This window comes from Hipposideros armiger, unplaced genomic scaffold (assembly GCF_001890085.2).
Source record: "Hipposideros armiger isolate ML-2016 unplaced genomic scaffold, ASM189008v1 scaffold_48, whole genome shotgun sequence".
In the NCBI taxonomy this organism is placed as follows: Eukaryota; Metazoa; Chordata; class Mammalia; order Chiroptera; family Hipposideridae; genus Hipposideros; species Hipposideros armiger.
The window spans coordinates 3,325,047-3,342,520 of NW_017731398.1; the positions used below are offsets into that span (position 1 = coordinate 3,325,047).

Sequence of the window (17,474 nt, forward strand, 5' to 3'; positions counted from 1 at the left end):
TAGTCGCTGTTCAAAGTCATTTTTACTGCAAGGAGATTTTAAAAGGCAGTTACATTCGTTATACAGACACACGACCGACCTACGTAGCTGTTTAGTCATCGAGCACATTCAAGAAATACAAGTGACGGTTGAGGCACAGCACAGTTCACATCCATAAGAAGAAAAGTTAGAAGACAGAGGATTAAGTGCTTAAATTGTCCACGGAAGCTCATCTGTGAGGCCTTCCGTCTCTGAAGGAAGATGAGATGGTTATAAGAAGCATGTTGTCCCGTCCCAGCAGAGCCCAGGAGGCTGTGGCTTCGTCACCTTCAGGCAGAACCCACAGGCTTTCCTCGATGGCTTGACCACAAAACAGGCCTGGCCATGAGACCCGGGCACACATGACATGGGCGGGGTGCCTCTTCCCGCAGCCTCAGGCAGTAGGGGAAAGGGGACAGCCAGGTGCATGTGGCCCCTTAGTACACAAGACAAGGATTTGGTGGAGGAAGGGGGAGAGAGGAAGACCCCGGGCAAGCCAGGACACAGTGACCTAATAACCAAATCCATATTTTCCGGTAAAGCAAAGAGCATTTCTACCCTGACTTGTTATGGCCTAGAGCAGTTAGGTAACCGGTGTGGCCTTGCTGACAGGACAGGTCCTAATGGTGAGCGAGCAGGTGGGTGAATGTCCCTGTCATCTGCTGGCCTGAGTGCTGACGTGGGGGGACGAGAACATTCTTGTTTCTCGGGACCTGCCTCGTCTGCCATAGTCAGGTGTGGTAATCTGGAGAGCACACAGCCTCTTCGCTGGCACAAATAAAGACACCTGGCTTTCATTCACCCACAAATCCTTGCCTCCCAGGGCCAAGAACTGAGCTGTCTGCACCCTGTTAAGTCGAGTTTAAGTGAGAGGAGTAGGTGAAAGGTCTCTGGGATCAAGGATCTCCTCCCCCTTCCTCTGTACCCGCCCCGCCCACAGTGCTCAGCACAGACCCGGGCATGTGGCAGCTCGCAGCCAGTGTGCCAACCTAATGAAAATCCTCCAAGTTCCCTCCAAAAAAAAAAAAAACAGAAGGAAAAACAAACACAAAATCCCCCAAACTTCTAAACTCACAGGCAAACGTGTTTTCATTTCACTGAGAAACCGTCCTCTGACCCCAAAGCTCTTTTGGTACCTTTTTGGGAAACCGCTGTGCCCACTGCCTGGGCCAGCTCCAGGCTGCGAGGCAGGGGTGGCCGGGCTGGGTGGCATGGGGAAGGCCCCTCTGGGTCTGGAGCCGTCAGGGTGAGTGTTGCTCCCACCACCTGCTGTTTCCCTAGAAGCCAAGAGACTCCTGTGGGCCACAGGACATCCTGTGCATCTAAACCCAAGGCCCAATCACTGCTATTTACACAGCATTAAAAGCCACCCTGGAACTACAGTCAGTGCTAAGTGGGTGCCTAGGAACCGGGTCACGCAGAGCTGGCAGCGGCCAAAGGCCTTCCACCCAGCGATGTTGAACTTTACAGGTGGAGCTCCCCAAGCAAGCTGGGCCCACGCTGCCCCCGGGATGCCAGGCAGGGCTGGCCTTTCACGTAGAGGTTTGAGAGGATTGAAGCAAACACACCCATGGCCACTCCTGCAGCTGGGCCCACGGGGCTCAGGCCACCTGGAACTAGCTCTGCTCTACCTGGCCCTCCAGAATCAAGGGGGGACATTCGTGCTGCTTCTGAGCCAGGGGCCTGAGGAGGCCATCTAAAGGGACTGTGGCAGGGACACAGGGGTATCGGGGGGGGGGCCCTCCAGCCACCCCAAGGCAGCTGTGAGTAGCTTCCCTCCCTAGGGGAGTGAGGGAGCAGATGGGACGGAGATACAAACAGGAGGCTGGCGGTCAGGGAAAGAAGAAAACGAGAGAAGCCGTCCACAGCGGACGGGCATGGGCGGGGCAGAGGTAAGGGGAAACGGGGATGGACTCTGGAATGCGTCTCCTCCAATTTGAGGAAACACAGCAGGCCAGGGACCATGGGCTCAGAGCTCAGCCGGGCAGAAGCTTCCAGAAGTCAGCTCTTCCTCCCGTTTCGGGACCATCCAGGGAACGCAAGGCCCTGGTGAGGACGGCAGAATCCGAACTAGAACCAGGAGCAGACCCCAGTGTTCTGACCACAGACCTGCCCCTGTGCCTCCCAAGACGCCGCTGTCCCCAGCTGGCTGAAGAAAGCAGGCTCAGGCGGCCTGGTGGGGAGCACTTCAGAGTTCCCACCTCCACGCATGGGGCTCACCCCTAAACCATCTCCAGTCACTGAGCAGAATGCACCCCCCGAGGCTGGTCCTGGGGAAGGGGCTTGGAGTGCAGGACTGGAGGCCTGGGTGTCCTGCCCGCCTGCTCACACCTGCTGTATACAAGACCCTCTGTGACCGCCAGGTCCTGGCCGGAGGAGGTGGACGCAGCAATGTATCCTGCTCAGCTCAGCCCACCAGCCTGGTGCCCAGGCCCTGGCCCTGCTCCCTCCAGTCGGGGTGCTGCTGAGCTCGGGGAGGGGGCTGCACATGGGGACGCGCTCGCGACATACCCTGGACTCTAGACATTCACTCTGGCCACACGACAGACACTGGCACGACACGTCCATTAGGACAGACACTCACATCACACTGTACAAAGGACACACGTCCCACGTCCCACAGTACAAGCAGCGCAAAGACTCGGCGAGCGGGAGTCGGGGGAGCCAGGTCCACCTCGGGGTCCCTGTGCCCTCACCTCCTGCTCACACCTTTTCCTGGCGCCTCTGAGCCCCACCCACCCACAGAAGATAAAGGCAAGACAATGCCTGGTTCCACCTTCCTGGGCATGTCTGGGGGTGGGGGGCGCTTGGGCACCCTGGGCGGTAACTAAATGTTTTATAGGTGAAAACTGTCTACGACGAGATTCTTCACAAGTAGATTTGAAGGACCCTGGGGCCCTACCTCCCAAGGACACACAGATACAACACAATAAATACAGCTGACCCCCCAGCGTCTACCAGGGCTCCAGTTGGCAGTCGAACAGCCGAGGTTACAGGTTAGAGCTGAGCGACGCTGTGCCTGGGGCCACACGGGGGAGGGGGGGACACGGTGCCTTCTGCTGGGGGCTCCGGCGGCAGGCTGAGGGGGGCGAGGATGGGCCCCACTCATGTGGGCGTCAGCGTCACAGCATGGGTGGCACAGCACAGCGGAAGCCTCGCTCAGCCCGCAGCTACTCAGAAAACGGCGGGAACATGCCCAGGTCGGCGAAGTCTTCGATGTTGTAGTTGCCGGTCCCCTGGGTTGGGTCTCCCGGCATGGGTAGCATGTCCTGCAGGAGAGAGAGAAGGAGGCACAGGGACTCGGGCAGCTGCACGTCCAAGGGCCCCGCCTGCCATTCACCCGCATGGCCAGATCACTAATGGGGGATGCTCTGCAGGGGTCTTCAAATGTCTGAGAGTCTGGGGGGGGCGGGCTGCCCAGGAGCTGTCACCCCCCTGCAGCGAATCACCCCTCTGTCTATTTAAAGCTGAGCGAGGACACGGCACACAAAATCCCCACTGGTGGGGGAGCCCCGCCTGGCTCCGAACAAGCACACACAGTCCGAGACGAGACGGAAGCGCAGTGCAGAGCGGGGAGAGGACAGCCGTGTGGCACCTCGTCATTGTGTGTTGAGGGCAGGGCCTAAGCCCTGTTTGGTTACACTCCACTTTTAACAAGTCCTTCAAGTTCTCTGGGCCTCGGACTACCCATCCAGAAAATGGGAATGGGTACAGTTCAATCCCATGTGGCAAATTCCCCAAAGCGCCTTCTGTTGAGTCCTCTGCCCATGAAACGCTCGAGGAGAAAGGAATTCTATGGACACATGAGTTTGGGAAACATGGCATCCTTTACCTGCCTCCTAAAAACCCTCAGTCCTCTTTAGTATAATAAAGGCCCTGATAAGTCCTGCAGTTAGAACCTGAACGACTTTTTTAACCAACTTTTCACAAACTTATTTGACCAAGAATTCTTTTTAGCATCGTGACCCCGACAAGCCAGGACAGGGAATTCTGCCCTTCGCGGCTGCTGGGAGGCGTAAGGATGGGCTAGGCTGAGCCTTACAGAAGAGGTGGGGGTGGTCATTGCAGGTTGGGGACACCAGGCTGGGACCTGGGTGCAGCCATGCTCTGCACCTTTGGAGACCTAGTGTGACATCTGGGTTCTAGACCTTTGTTTGTGAAGATGCTGCCTAGCCTGCAGGAAAGGAGCTGGGGTGAGGGTGGGGTTAATGGAGAGCTGGCCCTTGAGAAGTGGGGGTTATAGTCCCTCCCCGCTTGCTCTGCAGGACAGGCCTGGGGGCACCTTGGCTTGTTCCAAGGTGCTTCCCCCTTGTGCAGACTGGGTGGGGTGGACCGAACGCCTGGCTAGGGCGTCAGTGGGTTCATGTCCCCATTTGGAGCCTTCCCCTGTGGGAACCTTGGATGAAAGTGGAGCCAAGAAAGCCCCACAGGGACTGAGTCCTGCCCTGTGGCTGCTGGCCATGTCCACTGCAGGTGCACAGGTGGCCAGGCATGCCCAAGGGCCAGGAATGTGTCCAACAATAGAGGGCAGCGAGGTGCCCAGGCATCCTCAGCCAGCGGCAAGGCCCTACGCGTGACCGGAGAAGACACCTGCGTCTCCACTCCTGGACCCCTGTGGCGGGGGCCAGGCTGGCCCCGGGCCAGGCCAGCACAACACTCACAGTGGCTATGAGCAGGGGCAGGGCCGGGGCAGGGCCCAAGGTGGGGGTGGGGTAGGGGGGCAGTGTGGGGGCAGGGGCAGCGGTCAGCGGGCTGGGGAGGAAGCAGAGAGAAGGTGCGGGTACCTCCGAGAGGCGGCGCCCGCTGCGTTACCTGGAACACTTCGGTCTGACCGGGCTGCTGGTGGGAGTGCTCGCCGCTCTGCTGGCCGTGGTGCTGGCTTTGCCACTGGGACCAGACCTCCGAGGGCCGCCCTTGGAACTGACCGCTACTTTGTCCGCTTTCAGCTGAAAGACCCAACATACAGGATACGTCCTTTAAAAGCCATCCTGGGGGCCGGCCGAGTGGCGCGTTGGTTAAGAGCTGGCTTGGGACGCCAGTTCTGAGCAGCAGGGCCCCGGTTCAGATCCCACATGTGGGCCAGTGACGCTGCGCCCTCTACAGCTAAGATGGTGAACAACAGCTCGACCTAGAGTTGGGCGGCTATGAGTCGCCGGCAGTGTAGGCTGCAGCCCCTGCTGCAGTGGGCTGCCATATGCTACTGTGAGCCGCCATCCAGAGGCCGGCGACTGACTGCCTCGCCCGGGAAGAGCGCAATGATAATACCAACATGGGCCAGTGAAACGACATCCTCCACAACTAGACTGAAGAACAAAAAAGGACAGCAACTTGTCTGTTCCCCTCCCCCAATTCCCCACTAAAAGAATCTTTAAAAAAAAAAAAAAGCCATCCTGGGGCTCACGGCACCTAAGAGCCACTGCAGCCCGGAGGGGCCCCCGTGTCTGAAGGGCACTCTCCATCCAGAGCTGGCCAAACACGTTCGCTGACCAGGGGATGGCACGTCCTTGGTCTGGGAGGAAAGGGCTTGGGCTCAGATCAGACAAGAAGCTAGGGCTCTGCGGGAATCGGCAAATTCACCTGTGAGTGAGAGCACCCCTGCCTCCGTCTACACTGTACAAAGAACATCCAGTGGAAAACAGAAAATACGAAACACAAGCAGAGTTTTACCTAAAACATTTTTATGGTTCAACCCAAGAGGATTAGTGTATCCTAAGGCACTCCCCAAACCTCAGGACCTTTTCTTCTAGTTCAAACCATTCAATAACACTTTGGGAGCAATGGGCTCTCTGCCAAGCTCTGGGTGGCAGGACAGCCCCACCTTGCTCTTCCCAACAGCCGTGCAGACCACAGGTGACCCCCCCCCACTCCTACCTGATGGGTGCGCACTGGGTTAATCTGAGGAAAGGCTAGACAGTTCAGGAAGAAGAATCAATCTCTCTCTCTCACACACATCTTACTGCCTGAGACATAAAAAAGCTTTAACAAAATAAGTATGCTCCTTCAACGCATCATCCTTGGTGCGTTCCACGCCCTGCGTGATGACAGTTGGTCAAGGGTTCTGTAAAAGCACAACAGGAGTTCAGAGCGAGAAGGGTTTAAGTCCACGTGCACGTAGGATTCCGCTGTTAAAATGTGCAGCTGGCAGTCTGCACAGCCTTCAGGGGCCAGGACCCCAGGGGCTGGACTCATGTCCACCGGGTGGACGTGGAAACTTAGACACCTAGAGCAGGCAGCACGGTGGCAAGAGTCACACTTAACACACCGGCCCCATCCTGCAGGTGGCAGAGTTCAGGGGGCCCACCTGCTGCTCAGAGGGTTGGAGACACACTTTGCTGATGGAAGGGGTGGCAGGCCATGGGGCTATCCATTCGGGAGCCCCCAGCTCCCCCCAGGACCTGCTACGGTGGTGGTCCCACAGGAGTCCTACCCATCACGAATGAACTCCCTCAGCCCTTCTTTCCTGAAGCGGCCTGAATCGTGTCCCCAAATTCACATGTTGAAGTTCTAACCCCCAACACCCCAGAAGGTAACACATGGGGTCACAGGGTCTTTAAAGAGGTGATCAAGTGCAAATGGGGTCACAAGGGTGGACCCTCACCCAACATGGCTGGTGTCCTTGTAGGAAGAGGAGTGGAGTGTCAGGTGGGGACTAGGCTTATCGGGGGTCACTTCGGAGGCTATGCAAATGTCTAACCACTATGCTGTACACTGGAAACTGATATAACACTGGATGTCAACCGTAATTGAAAAAGAAAAAAATTCACAAGGAAAAAGAAGAGGCAATGAGGACAGAGACACCCACAGAGGGACAACCATGTGAGGACACAGGGAGACGACGGCCCCAGAAGGAAGCCACCCTGCCGCCACCAGGATCTCGGACCTCCAGCCTCCAGAGCTGTGGGAACAATGTTGGCTGTTGAGGTGGTCCGGTCTGCGCTGTTTTGTTATGGCAGCTCCAGCAAAGCAGAAAAGTAATGGTCCCACCAAGCTGCATGTCTGCCTCTGCCACCTTTTGCCATCAAACTTCTAGATCCAACCTTACACGCGCTGTCTTCTGGCGTTCCCTCCATCCTCCGCCCTCTGCAATCCCTCACAGCCCAGCCCGATGTCCCAGCCCAGCCCACAGGCGTTCAGCATCCGAATCCGAATCTCCCTGACCACCCCTCTCTGAAACCGCTCTCTTGACATGTAGGGCGACATCCGACCTGGGTCCCATTACTCCTCAGGGGCCCCCTGGTGCTTCTGTGCATCTCTGTCCCTGCACATGCGCTGAAAGCGGGGCTGTGAGTCAGGTCACGCTTTTTATCAACAGACAAGATGGGGATAACCATGCACTGGCATCGAGTGACCTGGCAAACAGTGCCTGAGCTGCTCCTCTGCCCCCGGCCCATGCTGGGACAGCCTCAACTTGTGCTGACACAAACACACCTTCTGCCATCTGTCTTTCCTGGTGACAGCGGGGACAGGGTCGGGGGGAGAGGGGTGAAGATTGGAGGAAGGTTAGCCCCTTTTTTCTTCTGGTGGGTACTTGAGTCTCTTCCCCATAGATACAAGACTGCAGGATAAAAAATACTTACACTTCTGGGAAGTGCTGTGCTGATATGTGTGCTACAGAAACAAAACCCATTATCTGGGCTGCTTTAGACTGGGCATCACGTCGTTCAGGAAGGAGGGAAGGAGAGGGCATTTAGGACGTAAGAGCGCTTCTGGGGGAGCCGGGCAGCGGGACCCCACTCAGCTTCTGTCTCCTGGAGGACGGTGCCTCCCAAGGGACAGGTGGCCAGCAGGGTGAGCTCAATGGCCACGGGATGGGAGATTAAAGGGAAAAACCATTCAGCCTCTGCTACCAAACAGCTTTGTTCTGACCTGCGTTGGTGACCTCTCTGAGTAAATAGTGAGTAATGAATGACTACACTCCGCCCTCTCCTGGATGACAGAGCATTGTGAGGCCTTGGCAGAAATCTAGGCCCGGACTGGCTGCTCTGCAGACGGATGTGAACGCAGGATGCATGTGGCCTGCCCCCCAGGATGTACCCACAAGCCTCTTCCCAGAAAAAGCCCCAGTGGCCACCACATCCCCGTGTTGCATTATTGCCCCAGAAGCCACGTGGATGGCCACAGCCCGTGAGCTGGTTCTCACCACACTGCGTCATGGTTTCTTGGGTGAAGCTAGGTTGCTACAACCCTGACCAGTAGGGGCGGGAAAGTCTATAATCCCCTAAAACTCACTGGTAGGGACACTCAGGGCTGAGTTCTGGGGGCAGAAGCTGGGGAGGAGGGGTTATAACACGTCAAGTTATGGGAAACCTGTCTCCTCCTGGCCTTGCTAGCCTCTCACTCACCATTCACCCTACTTCTCACCAAAAGAATTCAGACGTTTCTGGAATAGCAAAAACTTTCAATCGTCCTCTCTAGAGGAAACCAGTTGGGCCGGGTGGAGCAGGCTGGGGTGGATGGGGCTCTTTCAAGGGGTGGGGGACACCATGCTGTGGTTGTGTTTCTTGAGTTTCGTCCTCAGAGCTGTCACTGTTCCCTGTTGGGACCTGAGTCGATCTGGACTGACCTGCTGTGACTCATGTCACGCGTGCGTTAGATACTTTAGCCACCTCTTCCTAAACTGAAAGGATCTGTGAACAAGGGGCAACGGGCTTACCGAGCCATTATATCTGGAAGGATGCTGATAGGCTAATAATGTAATTCAGACCCAGCACTTAAAGGACGTTTATGCCGAGCTCCTAAACGCAGCTTCACCGAGTAATACGGCGAGGATATTTAAAGGCTGAGCACAAGATCCAGCAGGGGATCCGTGCTGGAGGGACAGCTGAGTCCTAGGGGAGGGGCAGACGAGGGTCGCCCCAGGACCTCGGGCTGAGGGGCTGCTCTTAGGGACCGGGGGAGCAGCTGTCACCTCCACATATGGGCTGGGACTCCAAACAGCAACTTCCCCAAGGCCGACAGACAGTGGAAAATGGAAGCTCGGGTGTTTGGGCTCAGTGTCATGCTCCCCAGGGATGCCCTATGAGCCCCACTATTGCTTGTCACTCGGTGGCAGCACTGCGAGAAGGTGGCACCAGCTCAGGCTTTCTACCAGAGCCCCGGGTCACTCGTCAGTCCCTCCTTGTGTGAAATGGGGCCAAGGCCCTGGGAGATACGCTGAGGGGTTCGCTGAACACACGAGTGCTGATGGCAAGGGCCCCTGGGACACACACCAGAAGGCAGTATGGCCTCAGGTTTTCTTCACAAAGCCAGGAATGATGTTCTTACGTTGCACAGGATCCCTCTTTTAACATCAGAAAGAGAGAGAACTTCACAGTATTTGCTCTAGACACAATCGGTCATCCCTAGATGTAGTCTCCAGTTTTCTGAAACAAGAGTACAGGGTCTTGGACATGGGGGGCCTGGAAGTCATTGCCAAGGGCCATAAGGGGTTAAAGTGTTCCTTGGATGACATTGGTGTACAGGAATCGAGTCCCAGAGCCTTGAAAATGGTAGTCAGTCCACAGAGCCCGGGTCTAAGCAGCTGGTCTCTTAGGAACGCCACCGGCCTCCTCAGAGCCAAACAAAGGAGATTTTTTTTTTTTTTTTAGTTGAGCCATCCTGCACCTGTTGGCAGCTCAACGGCTGCTCAGTTCGGCTGGACTCGAACCGCTGTTGCTCAGAGCTCATACTCTTGAGCGAGCTCTTAACCAACTGAGCCACTCAGCTGGCCCCCAAAGGAGACTCTTGGAAACCTCCAGACCTGGTCCAGAATTCTGGGCTCGACCCCCACCTCCCCCCAACTCAGGATGTCCAGAAAGCATTCTTGCTGGCTCCCCCAGGAATTCCTGCCCACATTCTCCACCTACCGAACCCCGGAGTCCTGTTGGCCAGACTGGAGTAGGCGGTCCCGCTGGGCGAGGAGGTAGCCGGGCTGGACAGCGGGCTATAGGAGGAGGGGTCGGCCGGGTAGGTGTGGCTCGTTCCGATCCCAAAGGGAGACGACTGAGTCTTGCTGGACTGAGAGGGGATTTGCTACAATTAGGACAAAGGAAGGCGACGGGGCGTGTCACCAGCAGGTCCCCATCCCATGGCCCAAGCTGGTCACCACCACCCTCTGGAGTGGCAGCAGGGACAGTGTCTGCTCTGGGCTGACAGGACCCCTATGGTCCCCTGGCCAGCTGGGCACCAGGCCTGGGATCAGGCCAACGTGTGTGGGCACAAGAACTAAGACCTCAGGCCTGGATCTTTGGGGCAGGCCCGATACAGTTACCCCTGGGCTTCAGTGATCTGGGTCCTCTGGTTCCGACCACAGGGCCTTGGCACCAAAAGTGCCAACAACTGCCTTGGCTTGTGTTCCTGGGTGCCCGGCTGTGGTCGGGATGGTCAGGTCCAGCTCAGAGCTGACCCATCCTCAGAGCCAGCATCCAAAGAAAGCATATCCAAGTGCTCTGCCCTGCTGGCACCGGGGGGCAGTGCCCTCACCAAGGTCCGTACCTGTCCGGGAAAGGGCGGCCGACTCCCTGTCCACGCCACCTGACTCTGGTTTAGCTGCCGGGAGATTTGGGACATGTTCTGGCCGGTTGAAGAGGAGGACTGGATATCGTTCACTCCGGGCACATGAACCACCGAGGAGCTGAAAGAGAAGAACACACATCTGTCCTGAGGAGGTCCACCACCCGGCCCCACCTGCCTTTTCTCTCTCTGTCTCTCTCTAGGAACAGATTCCTAGGAACAGAGAAGCCTCTTAGAATGAAAACCCGTCTCCGTGTTAACTCACTCCTTTGTGCTCTGGTGAGTTTGTTCCTTTGGGGTGCCTGTAGGGCTTACCAGGCGGCAGGCTGTCAGTTTGTTTGTTTTAAAGCAGAAAGAAGAGGCTGTGAGTGGAGGCCTGCTGGAGGGAACCCAGTCCTAAGCATGTTTACTGTTTACCTTTCCTGCCTCCCTTCAGTAATCTTCAGTTTAAATCAGTGTCTTTCTTTAGGCATGGCGGTGTGTCACAGGGTGCTTCCGCTGGCTCAGTCCTCTGACCGCTGTCTTGCTCCTGGGCACGCGCTGCCCTGAAATTTCCCCAGCTATGCCCTTTATACAATAAGCTCATTAAAGATGGGACGCTGGGGGGGACTCTGTCATTTCAGGCCCTTCCTCCCCACCTGCCTGGTCCAGTTCAGCACGGGCAGCGTGGTAAGCGCCCGTGGGTGAGTCACATTGAGGGGTGGGGGGTACAATCATGGAAGGTGCTGGGGCATGTAGGTTGTGAGCTGGGTTTGAAGAGAGGCGGGGTATAGACCTCAGAGAAGGCGGCACAATTTGGCTAACAGTATTGTAGTATTATTTTCTATGCTGACTGGTCCCTCTTAAAATAGGGAGGACACAAGGACAGCACCACGTGCTTGCACCGACCGCTCGCTGTAAAGGGGACATCACTCCCACCTTCCTAAAATCAGCTCTTCATGTTCTCCCTCCTGAGGAAGGTACGACCTCAGAGGCCTTTCTGATCACGGCTCTCTAAGGGGGGCCTCGCCCTCACCCCTCAGGCCTCGGTGCCCTCCCAGCACGGGCTGATGAAAGCCAGCTACAGCCTTGCTGGCCCTGGGAAAGGTGCCCTGTGCCCACCCTCCCGGGGGCCTGTGGGCTGCAGCTGCCTGCCTTGCTCGGTGCACGCAGGCAGGGCCGAGGCCAGTGGGGGGCCATCTGCGGCAGGGCTGCGGTGAGGACATACACGGAGGTGTGGCAGCGCCTACCCACTCAAACCAGCCCAGGCCCTTCAGGTAAAAAGGAAATTCTGCCCATTCCACAGGCTTATGGCCTCACAGACACCCTTTTGTTCATCCATCCATCACTCATTCATCCATGTCACTGAAGCGGATGGAGTGAGCACCTTTCCCTGCCACCGCACAGGGGCTGCCACCGTCCACACTGAGTCCTCCCCTACACAGCCAGCCGGCCACAAGCCTGCCTTTCTTTCTCAGTAAGCCCGCCAACCCACCCCACTCTTGTTACTATGACAACAGCCCCGCCCGGGCTCAGTGCCTGGGGCTGGACCCCTGCAGCCTCACGGCTCCACTCCATCCCACACACGACAGCTGCCCAGAACTTCCCCCAGGACCCCATGTCCTCAAGCCCCTCTGCTCCCCAGAGCCATCAGTAATGAAGCCCATACTCCTTAGCACGGTATTCAGGGCCCCGCAGTCTCGCCCTGTTCCTCCCGGACGAAGCCGCCCCATCACTCCTGCCCCCGGGGCTGCGCTCAGCCCCCTCTGGCATTCTCCCCAGCTTGTGCTCCGGTTCCCCAGCCTTGGCACCAGGCTGGACTCTGATGGTGTTGTCAGTGGCCGCAGCAGGCCCTGGATGCTGAGAACCCCGCCTGGGGAGGCCAGACCCGAGTGGCTCTTTAGGTTGAGACCCCAGCATGATGGGCCAAGTCATCCTCTCTTCCTTGGACCTGGCTGTGGCCTCTGGGAATCAGGTGACAGGGCACTTCCTGCTACCTTGTCAGGTGTCCCCAGCTCTGACCCATCCAGGCCCTGGCTAGAGGCGAACTCACCCCCTTTTTCGGGCAGGTACTGCTACAGAACACGGTGGCTGGTGCCCTTCTCGACTGAGAAAGGTAAGCGACGCCATGTATCTATGGCAACTCATGGAGGGCGCAGGGCAGACCCCCAGCCACCAGAATCCTCAGCCCGGACCAGGGCCCGCAGACAGTGACCGCTCGCTGATGTTCGCCGCGTTTGCCGCACACAGGGCCGAGCTCTGAGATCCCGGGCTTCCCTGGCGAGGGGGCATCCACCCGGCCCTCACCCCGTCCCTGCACGTACCTGAAGGCCTTCCCAGAGTGCCCGGCAGGGAACGGGCTCCCTTGGGAGTAGATCTGCTGGGTTCCCGCCGCAGAGGCCGAGCTCATCATCTTCTTTTCCGCTGGGAAAAGCAGGGCAGGGGTTACATGGGAGGAGGATTCCCTGGGCCACAGGCCACGGGCTGGGGCAGCCCAAGAGCAGGAGCAGGGCGGGCGGGCCAGCAGGACGACACGTGCCCAGGCGACTCACTCCCCCCAGCTCCACAGGCTCACCCCGGCGGGGCCTTGCCTGCACCTGCGAGCATCCACCTGTCCTCGAACACCTGGGCCAGGCCCCCAGCCCCCGGAAGCCAGGCCCTTTTGAGACGGGAAGATGAAAAGAACGAATGAAGCTCTTCCTCAGACACTATTTTACCAAATCCTTCCAGCCCTGTGGGGTGGGTATGGCACGTCTCATCTCACGTGCGAGGAAGAGAGAGCAGTGGTTAAAAGGACAGGCTCAGGCCCTCAGCTTCCCAGCCTTGAACCCCAGTTTTGCCCTAGTTAGCAGTGGTGCGGCTGAGTGTACGTCATTTAAAGCTACGTCTTTTCTACCCGTATTAGTTGGATCTCACTTCGTTTTGTTTTGGTCCTATCAGAGTTTGGCAGGCTTTCATTCAGGCAGTACCAGTCAGGATGTCAGCTTACTCCGTCACTCCTGATGGTCATCGTTTCCTGTTATCTCACTTTATTTTTCTTCTGGGTGTTTTGCAAGTTGCTGACAATTTCCTTGTCTTCTCTTGGACGTGAAGCTACTTTCCTTCCTTTTTGTTTTTTTCTCTTCCATGAGTGGCTTTGCTGAAACACACTGGAAGTGACATTTCTTTATGAATGTCACAGATAAACCGGTATATATGGATGAAAAACGTCTGTTTATTACCCTGAATCCAAAGGACATCTGGATCTTTGCTGAACTGCTTTGATTCTGGCTTTTATTTATTTTTCATAGCTTCTGCACCTCCCAACAACTTTTACATTAGTTTTAGGTGTCAGCAGCTTAACTTTTCATCATTTCCACTTTTCCAGACCATCACTTCCAGTCTTGTTTCCTACTTCATTCGGTTCACAATGCAAGTAATTTTCAAGTTGGCGTACTGTTGTTTCCACAAGCGAAAGCAGCTTGTTTGCTAGAAAAATTTTAGATCACATATTTTCCTTCCCCCTTTTTTTCCCTTGTCTGTTGATTTTTTTTTTTTGGTAATTTTGCCATCTTTATGGGAAGGTGTCTATGTTTGTACACTATTAAATTTCAAAGGGATTTCTCAGAAATGCTGCGGGTATCTGGTCAACTACTTCAGCTTTATTTGAGGGGAAGAGAAACCTTTTAGACGCATGATAGGTTGCTTGTGCTGGAGGAAGTCAGATTTCTCTACAAAATAGAGGAAATATTGATGCGGGTGGGTGACACATCTGAGTGCCTCCTGGGAACCAACAGCAGGCAGTTCTGTGTTCCTGTAACAGGCCTCTTTCCTGGTGGCAGCTGGACACTGAGCTGCATTGGCACCCGCTGCCCTCAGTGGGCGGCTGCCCCAGAACCTTCCTTGATGTCTGAGCATTCGGCCCACAGCCAAGCTGCGATGACAGCAGTCGCCTCCCACCGCACACGCTGGCGCCAGGAGGACTGACCCCTGCTCTCCTCCCCTAGGCCACCCTGTCCCTAGGTGTTCACTCTGGGAGGATGCTCCTGGGGTTCCCCCCCCCCGACACCATTCTCCATGCTCCCTTTGCAAGAGTCCGCTGCTTTCTCCCTTCATCTGATCACGTGAAATACCTCAACCACATGAAAATGAATCTTTCTGCCGAACGTTGGAACCGATGAAGACATTTCCAAGTTTTATATGTTGCTACTCTGAGTGGGCGGGGGAGGCAGCTATACGCGTGATTCCACGGGGCACCTTCCCTGAGAGCTGCACCGCTCTCCCTACGGTGGCGCCCACACGGGGAGGCGAGCAGATGACCACTGCAAAAGGCTCAGAGTGGACTGTGGGACAGCCACATAATGGGGTGTTGGGAGCCGTCTCAGAGTACTGAGACCCCCCCTCCAGGTTGACTGCGGGTGGAGAAGGACAGGTGGCTAAGGACCCCTAAGTTCTGTGTGCTGAAGAAAAGACTGCAAAGCTGCTTGTTAGCTGAACGGCAAAAAGGGGACTGCTAAAATCAGTAACCCAACATCGCCCAGCTCACCTCCTGTGCCTTGGAAAAGCAGAAGCTCCTAAAACACAACCACCAGACCCTCGGATGTCACTGTCTATGGACTTACGAACTTTGGGACTTTTCCATCATGGACTTGCTGACAGTTGCTCTTTGCCTTAAGTTTCACTTTACTTAAAATATATTATTAGTTTATTCTAAGTGATCATGTAACTTGTTGCCAAGAGATATCTCACCTCCAAACCCCTAAGTCAGGAACATGGGTTCCTCCTTCCCCCAAACCCCCCTATGCTTAGATAAGAAATTATTCCTGGTAAAAGAGTAACTTGCTCTCTATATAAGCACTATGCCTTTTAATAAAATTTGTCCTGGTTGCCATCCACAGTCAGTGACCCTCCTATAATCCCAACTTTGGCGTCTATGGCATTTATTTCATTTCTCATTTTCTCGCGCCGATCAATCCTGCTCAGGGACCGTTCGGTGGGTTCCTGGCCTGATCATCCAGGGGCCCCGGCTGTCAAGCTGGCTCTCGGCAATGGGGCTGGCTCTACACAAGCGACAGAAATGGCTTAGATCGGTCAGTGATCGGGGGATATGTTCCTAAGGAATTGTCACGTGGAAAAAGCAAGCCACCAAAACAGTGTGAGCTCAGTTTCGCCTATTAACAGCATTCGCGTATGTAAAAAAGATAAAAAGGACCTAGTTTTTAAAATGATTATATCTAGGTAGTGGGATGCTGGATAACTTTTATTTTCCTTTTTAACATATATTTTTATTTTAAAATGTGGTTCTCTCTACATTAGGGATTAAGTTGTAATTTTTTTTTTTTTTTGGTAACAGGGAGTCTTCAGCTTCACAAAACTAAACTGCGTCTCAGATTCATGGAGCTCACATGTACTGCAAACCTTCCAATTTTGATCAGACAAGATGTCAGAGGCCCCAGGTAACAGGAGAGGGAGAGGCAAGGCCAGGGGTAGACAGGACCGGCTGGGACTCTGGTGTCTAGCGCTCTTTCCTGACGCTCTGTGACCCTGTCCCCGCGGGCAGCTGTCTTTGGTTGGCCCCCATATTGACAGTGACTACAAAGCCCACATACACAAACTCCACGTTGTCTGGACACTTACATGCACCGATTCCTGCAAACATCTCAGCAAACCGGGGATCCCTCTCCTGGGGAAAGATGACATCTGCCTTCTCCACAGACTTCCCGGCTTCATGTACACCGGCGGGCAGGTTGGGGACAGGCACCTGGTTTGCACATTAAAACATAGCAGCAGCTGCATGTGAGGCACAGAACAACCCTTGCTGCAGCCACTGTTCTGTCATCAGGCCCCGTCCCTGTGGAACCACCGGGGTTCCAGGCTCGACGGAGTGTGGGGTGGAGAGCTTTTCTGTACATGCAAGCCAAGGACAGGCGGGTGAGGTGTGAGCTGGAGGTCCCAGAAAGGATGGCAGGGTCACACTCATTACTTACAGAGAGAAATAAGAACTATCAACTTGCTCTAAACATCGGGAAAAGTGGGCATAACGTTTCATTTAGGAGAGAGGCCACATGCCCACACATGGCGGGTTCCGTAGAGGGACAGAAGCAGTGGGAAGAGAAACAGGAAGAGAGCAAGAGATGGGGGGGCGGGGGTACAAGAGAGGTGAGAGAAGGAAAGGCAGTGCAGGTGAAGTGGGGAGACACAGGGCACTCAGCCGAGACGCAGGAAGGACAGCTGGGAGGCGGACAGGGTCCCCACTGCTTCTGTCACCTGAGTGTGTCAGCGCTGGACTCACGCACAGCCTGCACGCTTCCATCAGCCCCGCACGGGCTCGCGCAGAGTTCCTCACCTGCTCCTCACCTGGCCAATGCTCTCTCTGGCTCAGCTGTGCATGGAGACCCAGGGGACCCAAACCTCGGCACTGTGTGGACAGTGGAGCAATGGCCTCTGCTGGCCCAAGGGGTCAAGCCAAGGGCAGAACTTAGTCCTTAGCCCACTGGGTTGGAGACAGCTCCACCTGGGACAATGTTCCGGAAGCTCACCTGCGACAGGTCATAGGACGTCAGCCCGTCTCTCTGGTGCACTTCCAGCTCTGCCTGCTGTTGCTGGAGCTGCCTGGGAAACAAGACGTCAGCTGCATGAGGGACAGAAGTGCTGGAGGCAGGGCTGAACCTGACCTTCCCTGCTCCCCAAGGGCACGGCGGGCCATGCCCCACGAGCCTCTACATCGTCTCCAATTTTTATTTATTTTATCGGGGTTTTTTATTTGGTTTGGTTTTAAATCCTCCACATCGACTGCAAGCCGTGTATTGTAAGTTCAGGCTGCCAATATGTAGGAGACGAGTTTTGATTTATGACTTCATTTTGCTCAGGGTAGAAAGTCACCAAAGAAGAAAACATGTTAAGGCAGGATTCATGAAAGGCAGGTGGTTGTCACGCCGAGAACGTTTTATCTATAAGCTGGTCGAGTTTATGTGATCGCATCCAACCTCCACCCTGAACTTCACAAT

General features: G+C 55.6%; 1 protein-coding gene across 10 annotated transcripts in view; it reads right to left on the reverse strand.

Annotated features, from left to right (window-relative positions):
* ARNT2 (aryl hydrocarbon receptor nuclear translocator 2) overlaps positions 1–17,474 on the reverse strand; it is a 97,083-nt gene continuing 79,609 nt past the window's right edge. For 4 of the 10 annotated variants that reach the window (XM_019640141.1, XM_019640143.1, XM_019640137.1 and 1 more), the window contains exons 13-19: positions 17,007–17,079; positions 16,105–16,228; positions 12,813–12,912; positions 10,492–10,630; positions 9,864–10,029; positions 4,803–4,964; positions 1–3,287 (exon numbers count right to left, since the gene is read on the reverse strand). In XM_019640141.1, coding sequence (XP_019495686.1) covers positions 3,193–3,287; positions 4,803–4,964; positions 9,864–10,029; positions 10,492–10,630; positions 12,813–12,912; positions 16,105–16,228; positions 17,007–17,079 — 859 coding nt within the window. In that variant the 3' untranslated portion in view covers positions 1–3,192. Of the gene's footprint in view, positions 3,288–4,802; positions 4,965–9,863; positions 10,030–10,491; positions 10,631–12,812; positions 12,913–16,104; positions 16,229–16,248; positions 16,886–17,006; positions 17,080–17,474 lie in introns of those variants that run through there. The other 6 variants (XM_019640142.1, XM_019640144.1, XM_019640139.1 and 3 more) reach the window with 4 other exon arrangements.